The sequence below is a fragment of the Lissotriton helveticus genome, chromosome 7 (genome assembly GCF_964261635.1).
Source record: "Lissotriton helveticus chromosome 7, aLisHel1.1, whole genome shotgun sequence".
Classification (NCBI taxonomy): Eukaryota; Metazoa; Chordata; class Amphibia; order Caudata; family Salamandridae; genus Lissotriton; species Lissotriton helveticus.
The window spans coordinates 1,921,795,134-1,921,816,807 of record NC_136068.1 but is presented as its reverse complement, the minus strand read 5'-3'; the positions used below and the strand labels follow the sequence as shown (position 1 = coordinate 1,921,816,807).

The following is a 21,674-nucleotide window of genomic DNA, read 5'->3' as shown; positions in this document are numbered from 1 at the left end:
ACTTCCCCCACTGTTCCTTCATCACCTTATCCATCCCTGTTTCATCCTCTGACCCACACCCATGCCTGTTTCATTTCCCTCCACCGGCTCTCATGTCCGTTTCTTCTCTCCAGCCTCTTGTCCCCGTTTCTTGTTTAGTCTTGTCTCTCACACACCCCACCTAACCCAATTGAAAACACCAATGTACACCCTTTAACTAGCAAATGTACCCAGCAGTTCCTACAGTGTTTTCCCTCACACTCGAAGCACGCTGTAAACCATGCGACACTAACTGAGCACCGAAACTATTAGCAGGTGGCAATGTCTATCCTGATTTAAACATCTGTTTTTAAACATAAACATTTAAACTAAAATTAAACATCCCTAACAGGGGAATGCACATATGCGAAATCACAATACACGTCAAATAAGTTTGAAGCTCATTAACCTGTGTTCTTTAAAATGGCTACCACGTGATCGTAAGTGAAAGAGGCACAAGCCCCACACCATAAAGTGACACTGTTGATATTCTGCATTTACTTTTTTTATTTTTAGCAATAGTGACTACTGCAATTCCATTCATTCTTAGACACACCAGGCAGTGCTGTTTCTTGAGTGTTGCTGGGCCCTTGCTCCACAGCTCACGGATGTCTGCTCAGTGCACACCAGATGTTGGAGGTTGTCGGCCCACAGCTTCCGCATCACATGTAGGGGTGACTTGGGATCACATCGCTCAGCCTTGGGTCTCTGCATCACATGGTGAACCGGAGACCCTCTCTGGGGCCCGGGGCCCTGGTGTTGTGTGTATCACCTCAGGCGTGTGCGGGGTGTGGACCTCAAACCACAGCACAGGGTCAAGTGAGGGCAGGACACGTACTGGACATTTTCAATACAAAGTGAACCATTCGGGCTTCCGTGGATCAGAAATGTTCACAGCGTGGACTTGGACAGAGGGCTTTATTTAGATCAGTGACGGATATCCCGTCCGACGAAAAATAAATCTCATTATATCCTATGGGATTTATATTTCGGCAGACGGGATATCTGTCACCTTTGTGACGGAGTAACCTGTCCACCAAGATCTGATTCAGGCCCAGAATTGGTTGTTTTTCTTCCGATGGTGATATAAGCTCTTCCTTTACCTTCTAGGGTCTCTCATGGCGCGTGGTTTTAGTGAGGTCCCAACCTTTCCTGGACAAACAGAAAACAAAGATACAAGTATTACAAGAGACGGCGGCACCGGAAGTTACAATCTCTCTCCTTCCCCATCACACAGTCGTCCACTCTTGGGGTCCTCTACTGACTCTATGACTCGACCAGCAATCTATCCCGGACACACCACAGAAGTAAGACATCCTGTATCATACATCATACCATAAACCATACGTCACAGGATGCTGCATATCATTCTATATATACCACACCAAGCTCTACCACATCATATCACACCAGGCCACGCCACATATCATACTACATTCTTTTCCAAAGACTGCTTCTACATCACCCACCACATCACATACGGTACCACAAACCGTTCATCTCAGCAGGAAGTGACACCACTGCATCTTCCAAGCTCAATATCAAGGGGAAGAGGCGTTTATGGTTTTCCATCAAAACCATCTCAAAATGAGGAAGCCAGACAACTCAATCCCTTCCCCCAGCATTCATCTCTACAGGAAGTGACATCACTCCATTTTCCACCACCCATGTCTACAGGAAGCACATCACTCCCTTTTCCACCACTCATGTCTACAGGAAGTGACATCACTTAATTTCCAGGATTCATCCCTACAGGAAGCACATCACGCATGGGCCAGGCAAACTTGGCAGACCTGCGTGCATCTGACACCATAGGACTCATATTACGTCAATGGAGACGTGCTTTCCTCCTCTTTGCTTACCTTCTTCTTGTCAGGATACCCCTTTACACTGCTGTCTGAGCTACAAGTCCTCTCCTTGCAGAATTTCTTGGTCTCTCCTGCACAGTCAGCGTCGCTCGTGCAGGCTTTGTCTGGGGAAGAAACACAAAGGTGGTGTCAAGTCCTCTGACTTACTCCCGGAAGGATCACTCCTCGCTGGGCACAGACATGCGCAGTGAGGTTGCTACAGAGGCCCCGTTGAAAGAAAGATGTCTACCCCTGTCCTTGGGTCCACGCTAAAGAGACAGATACTAAAGGGGCAAAGTTAAGGCAGGTGACTGTTTGGCCTTTTTTCTTCTGGGTCCACCCCGGGGTTCGCCTCTTTGCAGTGGCCGCGGCACTTGTTACACAGCTGAGGTAAGACGAACTTAGGGGTTTATTAATGAGAGCTCTGTGTCACTTTTGCACCACGTAAAGTTGTACATGCGTGATGCAGGGATCTAATGTAGATTCATGAAGCCACGCTGCGTAGCTTTGTGTGGCCTCACAATTCATTAATAAGGCGACCAGGCGATTGACAGGCCTATGCCACTGGAGTGTCAAAAAAACTACAGCAGCGCAGGCCTCTTGTAAATAAGCCCCAAAGTGCGATACAGCTGAAGTGAAATACAGATTATTAATAAAACTAACACAACTTGTCAACTAGGACTGGAGGTGGTGGGTTTTGATAAACCAAGAGCAGGACGGGTCGTGTAAAGGAATCTAGAGAAATGTAGCTGTTGCATGTGAGGTTGACGCGGGAACATAGCACAGCGAGAAGTCACAAGGGTTGAAAGTTTGTCACAGGGTAAGATGCACCTAGGAAGTATGCAGATTGTAGGGGTCAGAAGGAAGCCCTTAATAAAGTCTAATCAGAAGGAAACGCTTAAAGGAGTCTAGTTTGCAGCCTAAAGCATGTTGGCACACGTTCATTGGAGTTTGAGGATGCTGTAGGCAGGGGAGCCTGGGAAGGTCGGGCCATGAATTATGGATCTGGAAGAATTCCAGGGGTGTGTAATTTAATAAAATATCTACTTGTCCTTGCGGCAGGTTGCTTTATAAATCTACTTGTAATAAAATCCACTTGTCCCTTTGGTGCCAGGTAGTGCGGCGAAAAATTATGGCAGCAATCTCATTATATAAGAGCTCTGATAAAGCCTCTCTGATTATGCCAGGGGTCACACCATAGTAGTGTTTCAATAATTGCAATCCCCTTATGCTAATATTGCAACTCCAGAATAGGGGTTGTCCCCCTGCGCACCACGTGTTTGAATACCCGAGGGTATAATAAAGTTATTCAAAACAACAGGTTGAGTCCATCAAAGTTTTTACTTCACGGATCGTTTTTTTCTTTGTCAAATTGTATTATTCATTTGTACAAGGAATGTGCTTTCCAGTGTTAGTTTGTAAATGCGTCAGACAACTTCATATATCCCTTTGCATTTCGGGCCTAACTTTGATGGACTCAACCTGTTGTTTTGAATAACTTTATTATACCCTCGGGTATTCAAACACGTGGTGCGCAGGGGGACAACCCCTATTCTGGAGTTGCAATATTTGTTTGAATTTAACGCTCGATGGTTCAGAGAGCGAAGCCCCAGCCTGCACACGACAACGTTTGATCCTTCCCACCTTGATTTTTCACCCCTGTGGTGCGTGCCCTACTCCTACTGTTCAATCCCCTTATGCTGCCAGGTTTCCGCAGATCTACATACTGGGGCTGAAGGTAGTGGTAAGCAATAGTTCCAGTGTTAAAATGCCCTTTTGAGTCTGTGCAAACCGACTAACTTGCATGTTAAGGGTTTTCAACAACTCTTCTCTAATCTTTTCCCATACTGAGAAATGTTGGAAATTTTCTCCTGACAATGGCAGACGTAAACCTTCCTCCAGAGTTGGGAAAAGAGTGGTTGGAGGAAAAGTGAACTTGCAAAAACTTAGATTTTCACATGAGCAGATCTACAAATGCATATTTGCTCATGCTAAAATGCAGTTCACAAATATTTTCTAGGAGTACTATTTCTTGTCCTACTTCTTGGCGATTCACGAAAGCCGTATAGCTGCACTAAATGCAAGGACACATATCATGGGTACATTTTTGAGACTTTCTTTAACAATTGGGCCCCTAATTTGGTCTGGCGTTGACCATGGCCGTTTGCGTTTAACAAAATTCTCTCTCTCTGTATTAGCTGGCTTCAGTGTGAGTGGCAGCATTCTGCTCTTTCACAAGGAGCATATCGGCACACAAAGTAGTTTTGTTCAGTGCCAGTAACAACTGTGGCAGTGTGTACTTTTTGTGACCAAAAACTAGTTTTGCTTTTGCCAATGTTCAATTGGTGAGGCCTGGCAGCTCCCACAACAATAAGGTTTTATACAAACCATGTCAAAATAATTCACACATTGACAAAACTAAAGAACTAACCACCAATTTCAAACCTATTGGCTTTCCGAATGCTTGTTTATTTTTAGGATGATGGCCCTAGGGCCACTCCATCAAATGTGTCTAGAAGGTGCCACTAAAATAGCATTCACTTAGAATGCCTGCATGACGTAGCTGATTTATGGAAGATAAAGAGAACTGGCTGTGGCCAATAAAATGCCTTCATCTGAAGTTGCTGGGCTACATACAGAGCTGAAGGGTTACATATGTCTTTTTAGGTGGCTGAGAGGAATATTATGAAATAAAGAGGACTTCAAAGGTAACGGGCACCATTGGTGGCAAGAAAAGTGTCAGTTTAAATGTACAACGAGTTCATTAAAGTTGGATTTTTCTTATAAGTGAGGAGAGCCGGTGGAGGTCCTCTGAAGATGAGGAAGGAGACTCTGCCTCCTGAAGGGATGAGGAGTTGTTTAGAGGTCCAGGGAGATATAGACGTTTATAGGTGAATTAGGGAGTTGCTACTGAGTGTACCAGATAGTTTGTAAGGATCTGTACCAAGGATGTCTGCTGTCACTCTCTGAAGCTCTTTTCTGCCTCAAATAAAGGGATCTTATATCAAACTTTGGGGATGATATGCAAGTGACTCCTCCTGGCATAACTGATGCCTTCAGCCCATCACTAAAAGACAGCACTCCCTACTCTTCTGAAATGGACAGTACTTAATTTGTGCCGGTGGTCGCAGGTGGAGGGCACTGGCATTCGTTTATAGGTAGCAGGACTTATTTTTAGTCATCAGACTTTGATCCAAACAAGATACGATGGAAGAAAAGGGGGAAAGAAGAAGGAGAGAGAGCACACAGCCTGCAGGAGAAAGCAGAGATAAAAAAGAGTGAGGAGAAGTGTCTATGAGAGCGGGGTAATGGCAGAAAGAGGTGTGAGGTGGAATCAAGACCAGACAGCCTCGACTTTCATAGGTTAAAGAGAAAGGAATTGTAGGATGGTGAAAGGAAGAAGCATGAGGTGGAATGAAGACCAGGCATTACAATATTGAGATCAAGAGACAGGAAGTGTCACATGGTGGAAGGAATGAATATACCTCTTTGTCCCACAGTCTTTCTTCTCGCATGGAATAACAACGCAGTCATATCACGACCACGTTGTGATTCCACATACCATTACTCCGCAAGTTGGAACAAGACTTGCGGAGGGCGGGCGCTGGATGTTGGAACTTACTACTTTTGGTATTCACAGAAGTTAGGATTTTGTCTTAAGTTTGACTTAAGTCTGTCTTAAGACAAAATCCTAACTTCTGTGAATACCAAAAGTAGTAAGTGCATTCTGTGAATACCAAAATAGTAGTAAGTTTAGGATTGCGTCTTATGTTCATTCTGTGAATCAGGCCCCAACACCTTCCCTAGTGTCCGCACAGACTGGAGTTGGAATAGTAAATTATACTATTCCAACATCCAGCGCCCCCCCTCTGCAAGTCGTTGTTCCAGCTTGAGTCTTAAGTTTATTCTGTGAATCGGGCCCTTGGTTTTTAAATCCAACACCCCCTCCTCCCTCCCAGCAAGTCATTGTTCTGACTTACCGAGTAATGGTATGCGGAATCACAACGCGGTCGTGGTAACGACCGGGTTGTGATTCCAAGCGTCTTTATCGTTGTTTACCGGAAGGAATCGGTTTGAGATGAACACAAAACGAGCCTCTGTATTTATGAGGTAAACAGACAGCAAGTGTGGAGTTGTGAAATAAAAATAAAGTGTAGGGTGGTGGAAGAAGAGGCATGAGGTGGAATCAAGACTAGGCTACCCTGTAATTCATGAGATAAAGAGAGAAGAATAGTAGGATTGTGAAAAAGAGAGGCCTGGTGTGCATTCGACACTGGGGAGCCCCTGTAGTCATGAAATATAGACAAAGTGTAGGGTGGTTAAAGAACAAGGGTGGAGTCAGAATCTATACTGGCACCTTTGGTATTGATGAGATAAAGTTGCAGCAAGGGTAGAGTGGTGAAAGAGAGAGGCGTGAGATGGATTTGCCCTTAGGCTGTGTTGGTATTGATGAGATAAAGAGGCCGGAAGTGGAAGGTGGTGGAAGAAAGAGGCATGGGGGGAATCATCATTAGGCTGCATTGGTATTCTTGGGATAAAGAGGCAGGGAGTGTAGGATGGTGGAAGAAAGCGGAATGAGGTGGAATTGCCATTAGGCAGCGTTGGTATTCATGAGCTAAAGAGGCAGGAAGTGGAGATTGGTGGAAAAAAGGCACAAAAGGTCGACTCACGACTAGGCTTCCCTGAAATTCATGAGCTAAATAGGCAGGAAGTGGAGGGTTGTGGAAGAAAGAGGCATGAGGCAAACTCAAGGCTAGGCATCCTTCATATTCATGAGATACAGAGTCAAGAAGTGGAGGGCGATGGAAGAAAGAGGCATAAGGTGGAATAAAGACTAGGCTTCCCTGTAATTTATGAGATACAAAGACAGGAAGTGGACGGTGGTGGAAGAAAGAGGCATGAGGTGAACCCAAGACTGGGCTATCCTAGAATTCATGAGATAAAGAGACAGGAAGTGGAGGGTGGTGGAAGAAAGAGGCATGAGGTGAACTCAGGACTGGGCTATCCTAGAATTCATGAGATAAAGAGACAGGAAGTAGAGGGTGGTGGAAGAAAGAGGCATGAGGTGAACCCAAGACTGGGCTATCCCAGAATTCATGTGATACAGTGCCTGGAAGTGTACGGTGGTGGAAGGAAGAGATATGAGGCGGAATCAAGACTAGGCTTCCCTGGTATGCTGCAACCTTGGGGAGAGGAGTTGGCCTAACGGCTAGGGCGCTCGACCTCGGACCTGGGGATCTGGGTTCGAGTCTCGGTAACGACACCAAAACCTCCTGTGATTCTGGGCAAATCACTTAATCTCCCAGTGCCTAAAATGAATGTGTGTCCGTCCTCATGTAACATAACTGGTGCTATGTAAAGCGCTCTGATACCTGATTCGGTTCGGGTCTAGTTCGCGCTATATAAAACTCTGCAAAAAAAAAAACCTTAGCATTCAGCAGAACCTTCCCAAGTAGATCGGTAGAACATTACTCACAGGGGATGAGTTCCAGGCACCGCGTGCCGCAGCTGGTCTGGCAGCACTTCTGAGGAGTCGGACATTCTGAGTGGACGCTGCAGGTCTTGGCTCGGACATTGGTGCAGTCCGGGGCTGAGCTCGGCAGGGTCCCCTGGGTAGTGCAGTTCACAGCTGTTCGACTGGTTCCATTCACACAACGAGGAGTAATGACATCCGGGCAATACCCAGCGCTCTCTTCGGATGAACAAAACATACACAGCATGTAATACAGGGCACGCACTTCAAAGAAAGCCTTAGCGGCACAATTTGGCGTAATGGGCAGAGTTTGACGTCACATTAATTTGCTGGAAATGATGGCACCGAAAATCATGCAATTACCTTATAAACTTTGTTTTAAGTCTATTTCCATTTCGAAACCTGCCCTCATTATAAGCATTTAATGATTTTCACAGTATGGAACAAAGAAAAATATGGATACAATTCTGTGCAATCAAAGATTCATTTGGGAATACACAGAATGCTTCAAGAACTTGTGCTCTCTTAGCATGTGAGCATCAAGGTTCCATTAGTTGGTCCTGTGAATGACGTGTGTAACAGTAGTGTTATGTTGTGCAGTGAATGGAAGACTGCCCTTCCTGCCTCTATAAGAGAGGGAAGCTTGGACTCGTCTGCCCTTTGCATCTGTTGTGCAGTGAATGGAAGACTGCCCTTCCTGCCTCTATAAGAGAGGGAAGCTTGGACTCGTCTGCCCTGTGCATCTGTTATACAGTGAATGGAAGACTGCCCTTCCTGCCTCTATAAGAGAGGGAAGCTTGGACTCGTCTGCCCTGTGCATCTCTTGTGCAGTGAATGGAAGACTGCCCTTCCTGCCTTCTATAAGAGAGGGAAGCTTGGACTCGTCTGCCCTGTGCATCTCTTGTGCAGTGAATGGAAGACTGCCCTTCCTGCCTTCTATAAGAAAGGGAAGCTTGGACTCGTCTGCCCTGTGCATCTGTTATACAGTGAATGGAAGACTGCCCTTCCTGCCTTCTATAAGAGAGGGAAGCTTGGACTCGTCTGCCCTGTGCATCTGTTATACAGTGAATGGAAGACTGCCCTTCCTGCCTTCTATAAGAGAGGGAAGCTTGGACTCGTCTGCCCTGTGCATCTGTTATACAGTGAATGGAAGACTGCCCTTCCTGCCTTCTATAAGAGAGGGAAGCTTGGACTCGTCTGCCCTGTGCATCTGCTGTGCAGTGAATGGAAGACTACCCTTCCTGCCTTCTATAGGAGAGGGAAGCTTGGACTCGTCTGCCCTGTGCATCTGTTCTACAGTGAATGGAAGACTGCCCTTCCTGCCTTCTATAAGAGAGGGAAGCTTGGACTCGTCTGCCCTGTGCATCTGTTATACAGTGAATGGAAGACTGCCCTTCCTGCCTTCTATAAGAGAGGGAAGCTTGGACTCGTCTGCCCTGTGCATCTGTTGTGAAGTGAATGGAAGACTACCCTTCCTGCCTCTATAAGAGAGGGAAGCTTGGACTCGTCTGCCCTGTGCATCTGTTGTGAAGTGAATGGAAGACTGCCCTTCCTGCCTCTATAAGAGAGGGAAGCTTGGACTCGTCTGCCCTGTGCATCTGTTGTGCAGTGAATAGAAGACTGCCCTTCCTGCCTCCTACAAGAGAGGGAAGCTTGGACTCGTCTGCCCTGTGCATCTGTTGTGAAGTGAATGGAAGACTACCCTTCCTGCCTCTATAAGAGAGGGAAGCTTGGACTCGTCTGCCCTGTGCATCTGTTGTGAAGTGAATGGAAGACTGCCCTTCCTGCCTTCTATAGGAGAGGGAAGCTTGGACTCGTCTGCCCTGTGCATTTGTTGTGCAGTGAATGGAAGACTGCCCTTCCTGCCTTCTATAGGAGAGGGAAGCTTGGACTCGTCTGCCCTGTGCAACTGTTGTGAAGTGAATGGAAGACTACCCTTCCTGCCTCTATAAGAGAGGGAAGCTTGGACTCGTCTGCCCTGTGCATCTGTTGTGCAGTGAATGGAAGACTGCCCTTCCTGCCTTCTATAAGAGAGGGAAGCTTGGACTCGTCTTCCCTGTGCATCTGTTGTGCAGTGAATGGAAGACTGCCCAGACTGCCTTCTGTAAGAGAGGGAAGCTTGGACTCGTCTGCCCTGTGCATCTGTTGTGCAGTGAATGGAAGACTGCCCTTCCTGCCTCTTTAAGAGAGGGAAGCTTGGACTCGTCTGCCCTGTGCATCTGTTGTGCAGTGAATGGAAGACTGCCCTGACTGCCTCTATAAGAGAGGGAAGCTTGGACTCGTCTGCCCTGTGCATCTGTTGTGCAGTGAATGGAAGACTGCCCTTCCTGCCTTCTATAAGAGAGGGAAGCTTGGACTCGTCTGCCCTGTGCATCTGTTGTGCAGTGAATGGAAGACTGCCCTGACTGCCTTCTATAAGAGAGGGAAGCTTGGACTCGTCTGCCCTGTGCATCTGTGCAGTGAATGGAAGACTGCCCTTCCTGCCTTCTATAAGAGAGGGAAGCTTGGACTCGTCTGCCCTGTGCATCTATTGTGCAGTGAATGGAAGACTGCCCTTCCTGCCTTCTATAAGAGAGGGAAGCTTGGACTCGTCTGCCCTGTGCATCTGTTGTGCAGTGAATGGAAGACTGCCCTCTCTGCCTCTATAAGAGAGGGAAGCTTGGCCTCGTCTGCCCTGTGCATCTGTTGTGCAGTGAATGAAAGACTGCCCTTCCTGCCTTCTATAAGAGAGGGAAGCTTGGCTGGTCTGCCCTGTGCATCTGTTGTGCAGTGAATGGAAGACTGCCCTTCCTGCCTTCTGTAAGAGAGGGAAGCTTGGACTCGTCTGCCCTGTGCATCTGTCGTGCAGTGAATGGAAGACTGCCCTGACTGCCTCCTATAAGAGAGGGAAGCTTGGACTCATATGCCCTGTGCATCTGTTGTGCAGTGAATGGAAGACTGCCCTGACTGCCTTTATAAGAGAGGGAAGCTTGGACTCGTATGCCCTGTGCATCTGTTGTGCAGTGAATGGAAGACTGCCCTGACTGCCTCTATAAGAGAGGGAAGCTTGGACTCGTCTGCCCTGTGCATCTGTTGTGCAGTGAATGGAAGACTGCCCTTCCTGCCTCTATAAGAGAGGGAAGCTTGGACTCGTCTGCCGTGTGCATCTGTTGTGCAGTGAATGGAAGACTGCCCTTCCTGCCTCTATAAGAGAGGGAAGCTTGGACTCGTCTGCCCTGTGCATCTGTTGTGCAGTGAATAGAAGACTGCCCTTCCTGCCTTCTATAAGAGAGGGAATTTTAGACTCATCTGCCCTGTGCATCTGTTGTGAAGTGAATGGAAGACTGCCCTTCCTGCTTTCTATAAGAGAGGGAAGCTTGGACTCGTCTGCCCTGTGCATCTGTTGTGCAGTGAATGGAAGACTGCCCTTCCTGCCTTCTATAAGAGACGGAAGCTTGGACTCGTCTGCCCTGTGCATCTGTTGTGCAGTGAAGACTGCCCTGACTGCCTCCTATAAGAGAGGGAAGCTTGGACTCGTCTGCACTGTGCATCTGTTGTGCAGTGAATGGAAGACTGCCCTTCCTGCCTCTATAAGAGAGGGAAGCTTTGACTCGTCTGCCCTGTGCATCTGTTGTGCAGTGAATGGAAGACTGCCCTTCCTGCCTTCTATAAGAGAGGGAAGCTTGGACTCGTCTGCCCTGTGCATCTGTTGTGCAGTGAATGGAAGACTGCCCTCCCAGCCTTCTATAAGAGAGGGAAGCTTGGACTCGTCTGCCCTGTGCATCTGTCGTGCAGTGAATGGAAGACTGCCCTTCCTGCCTTCTATAAGAGAGGGAAACTTGGACTCGTCTGCCCTGTGCACCTGTTGTGCCGTGAATGGAAGACTGCCCTGACTGCCTCCTATAAGAGAGGGAAGCTTGGACTCGTCTGCCCTGTGCATCTGTCGTGCAGTGAATGGAAGACTGCCCTTCCTGCCTTCTATAAGAGAGGGAAGCTTGGACTCGTCTGCCCTGTGCACCTGTTGTGCAGTGAATGGAAGACTGCCCTGACTGCCTCTATAAGAGAGGGAAGCTTGGACTCTTCTGCCCTGTCCATCTGTTGTGCAGTGAATGGAAGACTGCCCTTCCTGCCTCTTTCAGAGAGAGAAGCTTGGACTCGTCTGCCCTGTGCATCTGTTGTGCAGTGAATGGAAGACTGCCCTTCCTGCCTTCTATAAGAGAGGGAAGCTTGGACTCGTCTGCCCTGTGCATCTGTTGTGCAGAGAATGGAAGACTGCCCTTCCTGCCTTCTATAAGAGAGGGAAGCTTGCACTCGTCTGCCCTGTGCATCTGTTGTACAGTGAATGGAAGACTGCCCTTCCTGCCTCTATAAGAGAGGGAAGCTTGGACTCGTCTGCCCTGTGCATCTGTTGTGCAGTGAATGGAAGACTGCCCTTCCTGCCTTCTATAAGAGAGGGAAGCTTGGACTCGTCTGCCCTGTGCATCTGTTGTGCAGTGAACGGAAGACTGCCCTGACTGCCTCCTATAAGAGAGGGAAGCTTGGACTTGTCTGCCCTGTTCATCTGTTGTGCAGTGAATGGAAGACTGCCCTTCCTGCCTTCTATAAGAGAGGGAAGCTTGGACTCTTCTGCCCTGTCCATATGTTGTACAGTGAATGGAAGACTGCCCTTCCTGCCTTCTATAGGAGAGGGAAGCTTAGACTCGTCTGCCCTGTGCATCTGTTGTACAGTGAATGGAAGACTGCCCTGACTGCCTCTATAAGAGAGGGAAGCTTGGACTCGTCTGCCCTGTGCATCTGTTGTGCAGTGAATGGAAGACTGCCCTTCCTGCCTCTATAAGAGAGGGAAGCTTGGACTTGTCTGCCCTGTGCATCTGTTGTGCAGTGAATGGAAGACTGCCCTTCCTGCCTCTATAAGAGAGGGAAGCTTGGACTCGTCTGCCCTGTGCACCTGTTGTGCAGTGAATGGAAGACAGCCCTTTATGCCTTCTATAAGAGAGGGAAGCTTGGACTCGTCTGCCCTGTGCATCTGTTGTGCAGTGAATGGAAGACTGCCCTGACTGCCTCTATAAGAGAGGGAAGCTTGGACTCGTCTGCCCTGTGCATCTCTCGTGCAGTGAATGGAAGACTGCCCTTCCTGCCTTCTATATGAGAGGGAAGCTTGGACTCGTCTGCCCTGTGCATCTGATGTGCAGTGAATGGAAGACTGCCCTTCCTGCCTTCTATAAGAGAGGGAAGCTTGGACTCGTCTGCCCTGTGCATCTATTGTGCAGTGAATGGAAGACTGCCCTTCCTGCCTTCTATAAGAGAGGGAAGCTTGGACTCGTCTGCCCTGTGCATCTGTTGTGCAGTGAATGGAAGACTGCCCTTCCTGCCTTCTATAAGAGAGGGAAGCTTGGACTCGTCTGCCCTGTGCATCTGTTGTGCAGTGAATGGAAGACTGCCCTGACTGCCTTCTATAAGAGAGGGAAGCTTGGAGTCGTCTGCCCTGTGCATCTGTTGTGCAGTGAATGGAAGACTGCCCTTCCTGCCTTCTATAAGAGAGGGAAGCTTGGACTCGTCTGCCCTGTGCATCTATTGTGCAGTGAATGGAAGACTGCCCTGACTGCCTTCTATAAGAGAGGGAAGCTTGGGCTCGTCTGCCCTGACTGCCTCTATAAGAGAGGGAAGCTTGGACTCGTCTGCCCTGTGCATCTGTTGTACAGTGAATGGAAGACTGCCCTGACTCCCTTCTATAAGAGAGGAAGCTTGGACTCGTCTGCCCTGTGCATCTGTTGTACAGTGAATGGAAGACTGCCCTGACTGCCTTCTATAAGAGAGGGAAGCTTGGGCTCGTCTGCCCTGACTGCCTCTATAAGAGAGGGAAGCTTGGACTCGTCTGCCCTGTGCATCTGTTGTGCAGTGAATGGAAGACTGCCCTTCCTGCCTTCTATAAGAGAGGGAAGCTTGGACTCGTCTGCCCTGTGCATCTGTTGTGCAGTGAATGGAAGACTGCCCTTCCTGCCTTCTATAAGAGAGGGAAGCTTGGACTCGTCTGCCCTGTGCATCTGTTGTGCAGTGAATGGAAGACTGCCCTTCCTGCCTTCTATAAGAGAGGGAAGCTTGGACTCGTCTGCCCTGTGCATCTGTTGTGCAGTGAATGGAAGACTGCCCTGACTGCCTTCTATAAGAGAGGGAAGCTTGGACTCGTCTGTGTGAGAAGTTGGCCTGATATATAATGTTCACTATTCTAGTGAACACTTTGTATCAGTCCAAACAACCCTTATTGATGATTGGTTGTAAGTCAACCTGATAGACCAGCTATCCTAGTAGCATGGACACGAGCAGTCTTTAGGCTAAACTCTAGAGGGCGTGTTAAGCCAGCTGTTTTACCATCACATTTACCCCTTGAACACCAAGTGAAAGGACACCACACAAGTAGTTATGAAAAATAAAGTATATTTATTTATAACAAGACTACCCTGGCTCTTTATGAGACAGGGAGCTAAGCACACAACAAAACTCTTAAAGAAATACTTAAAGTCGCACAATTTACACAAATGCCCGAGGGGCACGAAAAACCATATACTACAAAAGTGGAATGCGAATTACTAGCAGGTAAGTAACTATTCTCATAGGCTTTAGGATCGCTAGGACTATTCTACTGAACCTTCAGATTACAAGCAGGAGGCCTAGGGACGTCGTATGCAAAGTGGGAACTCTCACGCGTAAGGCGGGAAAAAGTCTATGGAGGCTAGTAAAAGCAAAGTTAGTGTTTTCGGGCGAACCCGACTAGGTAGAGCTGAAACGACAAAGGATCTGGACACTTAGATAGTTAAGCTATGCTGGAGCACCGAAATGCTCAGGTTACCTAGCCCAGGGGCTGCGGCTGCATAGGTCTGAAAAGACGTCGGGGATCCTCGTTGCAGTCTATGGAGCCTGAAAGAAGAAGTTGCTGGCAGGCGACCAGTGAAGATGTTCGATGTGATCCAAGCCTGGATCGATGAAGATGGAGACCTGTAAGCAGAGGGGACCAAGTTCTGAATCACTAGCCAGTGATTAGGTGGGCACCAGAGTGGCACCGGACGAAGTCACCTCGACCAGGTGAGTGGGCGACGCTGGGCTCTGCAGTCTCTCGGACCAGGAGGCGTTGTCGGCGACCAGGATGGAGGTGCGAGCTGTCCCACGGAGGTATCTGCTGTCGACGTCGCTGGACCCAGAATTGGGGCAACAACTCTTGGCAAATGCAAGCCCACGTGGTGGACTCAAAATGGCGTCTGGAGTGGACCAGGAGGGTCCGGGGTGCTCCTCTGTTGGAGGGGAGCAAGGGCCAGTCTGGAGCAACCAGACCAGCGGTGTTGTCATCGTGGTTCGTCGTCAGAAGGGCCACTAGCCAACGGGCAAGTGTCCTGGACAACGCGGTGAGCAGCAAAGAGCAGAAGGGCCCCACGTAGATCTCGTGGATGCAAGGGGGCTGGACTTCGGTGCTGGAGCTGCTCAGGGTCGGGGCTTCTCAAACCCCAAAGCACTCACTCAAGGGTCCCTCGGTGGTTGTGCTGGGCAAGCGTCGTGCAGTCTTGAAGATGGCCGGTCCCTCGAGGTCTCGTCACACCCACGAATCTCAGCTGGGCTGATGATGCAGGTAGAGGTCAGAGGTGCCAGGGAAGCCGGTTCTCGTCGAGCTGGGCAGTCTTGATCCGGAGGAGAGACTTACAGCAAACCGCGATGCTTGGATGGTGCCTGCTGGTGCAGGGTGACTACTCTTTAGTCACAAGGGAGAAATCTTGGGAAGAAGTCTTGAGTTCCTTTCGTAGAAAGTAGTTTCAGGATTCAAAGATGATCTGATTTGGAAGGGGGCCTGCTCCTACCTTTATCCTGAGAAAGGGGGCTGGCACGCGACTAAGTCCTGCCCTATGGGTGGGACCAGGAAGGGGGGTGGTTACACCCCTCTCCCATGCCGGACTTTCCCCAGCTCAGGGGCTGGTGTGCCCCTGGAACTGGTTCAAGCCGGCCTATGCATAGTGAGCACCGGGGTGCCACTTGCAGTCACCTTCCTCTAAAGCCCTGCTTACCTGGGATACACAAAATCCTGTCTGGGATGGTGCTTGCACCGCCCCTGACAGGAAACCCTTTGTCCAGGCCTCCGTTGCTGGAAGGACTCCCAGCAGCAGGAGGGCAGACTTGTGTCTCGGTGGCAGCATCCATTTTGTGGAGCTGAGGCTTGAGTTAACTTTAACCGGGGTTCACAGTTACATACATGTCGTGTCCCTCTAGAAGGGTGGAATGCTAACCCCGTCGCCAGAATTGGCGAGGGGTTAGTATTCCAATTCGTATGACACCTTACTCGACATGTTTTGATAAAGCGATACCAGAGTTGGCATATAACCGCGAGGATTATAATGCACTTAAGAGTATATGGTATGCGTTATCATGGAACAGCTATTAGGACTTGGTTCCGCAAGCTGCAAACGGGCTCAGCTCATGCCAGAGCACCATCTCACACGATTCCAAGCACTCTGCCTTCAGGATTGTTAAGGCCTGCCATAGGAGTGACTGATAGGAATACATGTGTCCATTTTAGGGTTAGATATAGGTATACTATATCTAAAGCAAAGGGTGATTACACCACCTTGCCCCAGCTGTCGTGCAGCCAGTTGTGTCAGATTTGGATGGCCAGCCAGGGGTGGCATAATACATGCTGCAGCCCCTGGTAGGCCCTGGGTACACCTATGCCCTGGGTACCTAAGGTACACTGTACAGGGACTGATAAGGTGACTCAGTATCCAATTAGATATGTACCTAAGGTACATGGAATCCATTTTACAGAGAGAGCAGTAGGCCTGGGGTCCTGAATAGCAGGGCCCCAGGTCAACTAAGTCAGAAAACCAGCAAAACACCAGGCAAAAAGTTGGGGGCAACCATAGTCAGGGATCTACCTTCCTACAGTCTGCCCTGTGCATCTGTTGTGCAGTGAATGGAAGACTGCCCTGACTGCCTTCTATAAGAGAGGGAAGCTTGGACTCGTCTGCCCTGTGCATCTGTTGTGCAGTGAATGGAAGACTGCCCTGACTGCCTTCTATAAGAGAGGGAAGCTTGGACTCGTCTGTCCTGTGCATCTGTTGTGCAGTGAATGGAAGACTGCCCTTCCTGCCTTCTATAAGAGAGGGAAGCTTGGCTGGTCTGCCCTGTGCATCTGTTGTGCAGTGAATGGAAGACTGCCCTTCCTGCCTTCTATAAGAGAGGGAAGCTTGGACTCGTCTGCCCTGTGCATCTGTTGTGCAGTGAATGGAAGACTGCCCTTCCTGCCTCTGTAAGAGAGGGAAGCTTGGACTCGTCTACCCTGTGCATCTGATGTGCAGTGAATGGAAGACTGCCCTGACTGCCTCCTATAAGAGAGGGAAGCTTGGACTCGTCTGCCCTGTGCATCTGTTGTACAGTGAACGGAAGACTGCCCGTCCTGCCTTCCATAAGAGAGGGAAGCTTGGACTCGTCTGCCCTGTGCATCTGTTGTGCAGTGAATGGTAGACTGCCCTTCCTGCCTTGTATAAGAGAGGGAAGCTTGGACTAGTCTGCCCTGTGCCATGTTGTGCAGTGAATGGAAGACTGCCCTGACTGCCTCCTATAAGAGCGGGAAGCTTGGACTCGTATGCCCTGTGCATCTGGTGTGCAGTGAATGGAAGACTGCCCTTCCTGCCTATATAAGAGAGGGAAGCTTGGACTCGTCTGCCCTGTGCATCTGTTGTGCAGTGAATGGAAGACTGCCCTGACTGCCTTCTATAAGAGAGGGAAGCTTGGACTCGTCTGCCCTGTGCATCTGTTGTGCAGTGAATAGAAGACTGCCCTTCCTGCCTTCCATAAGAGAGGGAAGCTTGGACTCATCTGCCCTGTGCATCTGTCGTGCAGTGAATGGAAGACTGCCCTTCCTGCCTCTATAAGAGAGGGAAGCTTGGACTCGTCTGCCCTGTGCACCTGTTGTGCAGTGAATGGAAGACTGCCCTTCCTGCCTCTATAAGAGAGGGAAGCTTGGACTCGTCTGCCCTGTGCATCTGTTGTGCAGTGAATGGAAGACTGCCCTGACTGCCTCCTATAAGAGAGGGAAGCTTGGACTCGTCTGCCCTGTGCATCTGTTGTGCAGTGAATGGAAGACTGCCCTGACTGCCTCCTATAAGAGAGGGAAGCTTGGACTCGTCTTCCCTGTGCATCTGTTGTACAGTGACCGGAAGACTGCCCTTCCTGCCTCTGTAAGAGAGGGAAGCTTGGACTCGTCTGCCCTGTGCACCTGTTGTGCAGTGAATGGAAGACTGCCCTGACTGCCTCCTATAAGAGAGGGAAGCTTGGACTCGTCTGCCCTGTGCATCTGTTGTGCAGTGAACGGAAGACTGCCCGTCCTGCCTTCCATAAGAGAGGGAAGCTTGGACTCGTCTGCCCTGTGCATCTGTTGTGCAGTGAATGGTAGACTGCCCTTCCTGCCTTGTATAAGAGAGGGAAGCTTGGACTAGTCTGCCCTGTGCCATGTTGTGCAGTGAATGGAAGACTGCCCTGACTGCCTCCTATAAGAGCGGGAAGCTTGGACTCGTATGCCCTGTGCATCTGGTGTGCAGTGAATGGAAGACTGCCCTTCCTGCCTATATAAGAGAGGGAAGCTTGGACTCGTCTGCCCTGTGCATCTGTTGTGCAGTGAATGGAAGACTGCCCTGACTGCCTTCTATAAGAGAGGGAAGCTTGGACTCGTCTGCCCTGTGCATCTGTTGTGCAGTGAATGGAAGACTGCCCTTCCTGCCTTCTATAAGAGCGGGAAGCTTGGACTCGTCTGCCCTGAGCATCTGTTGTGCAGTGAATAGAAGACTGCCCTTCCTGCCTTCCATAAGAGAGGGAAGCTTGGACTCATCTGCCCTGTGCATCTGTCGTGCAGTGAATGGAAGACTGCCCTTCCTGCCTTCTATAAGAGAGAGAAGCTTGGACTCGTCTGCCCTGTGCATCTGTCGTGCAGTGAATGGAAGACTGCCCTTCCTGCCTCTATAAGAGAGGGAAGCTTGGACTCGTCTGCCCTGTGCACCTGTTGTGCAGTGAATGGAAGACTGCCATTCCTGCCTCTATAAGAGAGGGAAGCTTGGACTCGTCTGCCCTGTGCATCTGTTGTGCAGTGAATGGAAGACTGCCCTTCCTGCCTCTATAAGAGAGGGAAGCTTGGACTCGTCTGCCCTGTGCACCTGTTGTGCAGTGAATGGAAGACAGCCCTTTATGCCTTCTATAAGAGAGGGAAGCTTGGACTCGTCTGCCCTGTGCATCTGTTGTGCAGTGAATGGAAGACTGCCCTGACTGCCTCTATAAGAGAGGGAAGCTTGGACTCCTATGCCCTGTGCATCTGTTGTGCAGTGAATGGAAGACTGCCCTGACTGCCTCCTATAAGAGAGGGAAGCTTGGACTCGTCTGCCCTGTGCATCTGTTGTGCAATGAATGGAAGACTGCCCTGACTGCCTTCTATAAGAGAGGGAAGCTTGGACTAGTCTGCCCTGTGCATCTGTTGTGCAGTGAATGGAAGACTGCCCTTCCTGCCTTCTATAAGAGAGGGAAGCTTGGACTCGTCTGCACTGTGCATCTGTTGTGCAGTGAATGGAAGACTGCCCTGACTGCCTCTATAAGAGAGGGAAGCTTGGACTCATCTGCCCTGTGCATCTGTTGTGCAGTGAATGGAAGAATACCCTTCCTGCCTCTATAAGAGAGGGAAGCTTGGACTCGTCTGCCCTGTGCATCTGGTGTGCAGTGAATGGAAGACTGCCCTTCCTGCCTCTATAAGAGAGGGAAGCTTGGACTCGTCTGCCCTGTGCATCTGTTGTGCAGTGAATGGAAGACTGCCCTGACTGCCTCTACAAGAGAGGGAAGCTTGGACTCATCTGCCCTGAGCATCTGTTGTGCAGTGAATGGAAGACTGCCCTGACTGCCTTCTATAAGAGAGGGAAGCTTGGACTCGACTGCCCTGTGCATGTGTTGTGCAGTGAATGGAAGACTGCCCTTCCTGCCTTCTATAAGAGAGGGAAGCTTGGACTCGTCTGCCCTGTGCATCTGCTGTGCAGTGAATGGAAGACTGCCCTGACTGCCTTCCATAAGAGAGGGAAGCTTGGACTCGTCTGCCCTGTGCATCTGTTGTGCAGTGAATGGAAGACTGCCCTTCCTGCCTCTATAAGAGATGGAAGCTTGGACTCGTCTGCCCTGTGCATCTGTTGTGCAGTGAATGGAAGACTGCCCTTCCTGCCTCTATAAGAGAGGGAAGCTTGGACTCGTCTGCCCTGTGCATCTGTTGTGCAGTGAATGGAAGACTGCCCTTCCTGCCTCTATAAGAGAGGGAAGCTTGGACTCGTCTGCCCTGTGCATCTGTTGTGCAGTGAATGGAAGACTGCCCTTCCTGCCTCTATAAGAGATGGAAGCTTGGACTCGTCTGCCCTGTGCATCTGTTGTGCAGTGAATGGAAGACTGCCCTTCCTGCCTCTATAAGAGAGGGAAGCTTGGACTCGTCGACCCTGTGCATCTGTTGTGCAGTGAATGAAAGACTGCCCTTCCTGCCTTGTATAAGAGAGGGAAGCTTGGACTTGTCTGCCCTGTGCATCTGTTGTGCAGTGAATGGAAGACTGCCCTGACTGCCTTCTATAAGAGAGGGAAGCTTGGACTCGTCTGTGTGAGAAGTTGGCCTGATATATAATGTTCACTATTCTAGTGAACACTTTGTATCAGTCCAAACAACCCTTTTTGATGATTGGTTGTAAGTCAACCTGATAGACCAGCTATCCTAGTAGCATGGACACGAGCAGTCTTTAGGCTAAACTCTAGAGGGCGTGTTAAGCCAGCTGTTTTACCATCACATTTACCCCTTGAACACCAAGTGAAAGGACACCACACAAGTAGTTATGAAAAATAAAGTATATTTATTTATAACAAGACTACCCTGGCTCTTTATGAGACAGGGAGCTAAGCACACAACAAAACTCTTAAAGAAATACTTAAAGTCGCACAATTTACACAAATGCCCGAGGGGCACGAAAAACCATATACTACAAAAGTGGAATGCGAATTACTAGCAGGTAAGTAACTATTCTCATAGGCTTTAGGATCGCTAGGACTATTCTACTGAACCTTCAGATTACAAGCAGGAGGCCTAGGGACGTCGTATGCAAAGTGGGAACTCTCACGCGTAAGGCGGGAAAAAGTCTATGGAGGCTAGTAAAAGCAAAGTTAGTGTTTTCGGGCGAACCCGACTAGGTAGAGCTGAAACGACAAAGGATCTGGACACTTAGATAGTTAAGCTATGCTGGAGCACCGAAATGCTCAGGTTACCTAGCCCAGGGGCTGCGGCTGCATAGGTCTGAAAAGACGTCGGGGATCCTCGTTGCAGTCTATGGAGCCTGAAAGAAGAAGTTGCTGGCAGGCGACCAGTGAAGATGTTCGATGTGATCCAAGCCTGGATCGATGAAGATGGAGACCTGTAAGCAGAGGGGACCAAGTTCTGAATCACTAGCCAGTGATTAGGTGGGCACCAGAGTGGCACCGGACGAAGTCACCTCGACCAGGTGAGTGGGCGACGCTGGGCTCTGCAGTCTCTCGGACCAGGAGGCGTTGTCGGCGACCAGGATGGAGGTGCGAGCTGTCCCACGGAGGTATCTGCTGTCGACGTCGCTGGACCCAGGATTGGGGCAACAACTCTTGGCAAATGCAAGCCCACGTGGTGGACTCAAAATGGCGTCTGGAGTGGACCAGGAGGGTCCGGGGTGCTCCTCTGTTGGAGGGGAGCAAGGGCCAGTCTGGAGCAACCAGACCAGCGGTGTTGTCATCGTGGTTCGTCGTCAGAAGGGCCACTAGCCAACGGGCAAGTGTCCTGGACAACGCGGTGAGCAGCAAAGAGCAGAAGGGCCCCACGTAGATCTCGTGGATGCAAGGGGGCTGGACTTCGGTGCTGGAGCTGCTCAGGGTCGGGGCTTCTCAAACCCCAAAGCACTCACTCAAGGGTCCCTCGGTGGTTGTGCTGGGCAAGCGTCGTGCAGTCTTGAAGATGGCCGGTCCCTCGAGGTCTCGTCACACCCACGAATCTCAGCTGGGCTGATGATGCAGGTAGAGGTCAGAGGTGCCAGGGAAGCCGGTTCTCGTCGAGCTGGGCAGTCTTGATCCGGAGGAGAGACTTACAGCAAACCGCGATGCTTGGATGGTGCCTGCTGGTGCAGGGTGACTACTCTTTAGTCACAAGGGAGAAATCTTGGGAAGAAGTCTTGAGTTCCTTTCGTAGAAAGTAGTTTCAGGATTCAAAGATGATCTGATTTGGAAGGGGGCCTGCTCCTACCTTTATCCTGAGAAAGGGGGCTGGCACGCGACTAAGTCCTGCCCTATGGGTGGGA

The 21,674-nt window shown here is 49.7% G+C and overlaps 1 protein-coding gene across 1 annotated transcript in view; it reads right to left on the bottom strand.

Annotated features, from left to right (window-relative positions):
- Positions 1-1,103: 1,103 nt before the first annotated feature.
- LOC144770897 (uncharacterized) overlaps positions 1,104-21,674 on the bottom strand; it is a 32,925-nt gene continuing 12,354 nt past the window's right edge. The window contains exons 2-4 of the mRNA XM_078655689.1: positions 7,342-7,557; positions 1,881-1,990; positions 1,104-1,170 (exon numbers count right to left, since the gene is read on the bottom strand). Coding sequence (XP_078511815.1) covers positions 1,150-1,170; positions 1,881-1,990; positions 7,342-7,557 — 347 coding nt within the window. The 3' untranslated portion in view covers positions 1,104-1,149. The remainder of the gene's footprint in view (positions 1,171-1,880; positions 1,991-7,341; positions 7,558-21,674) is intronic.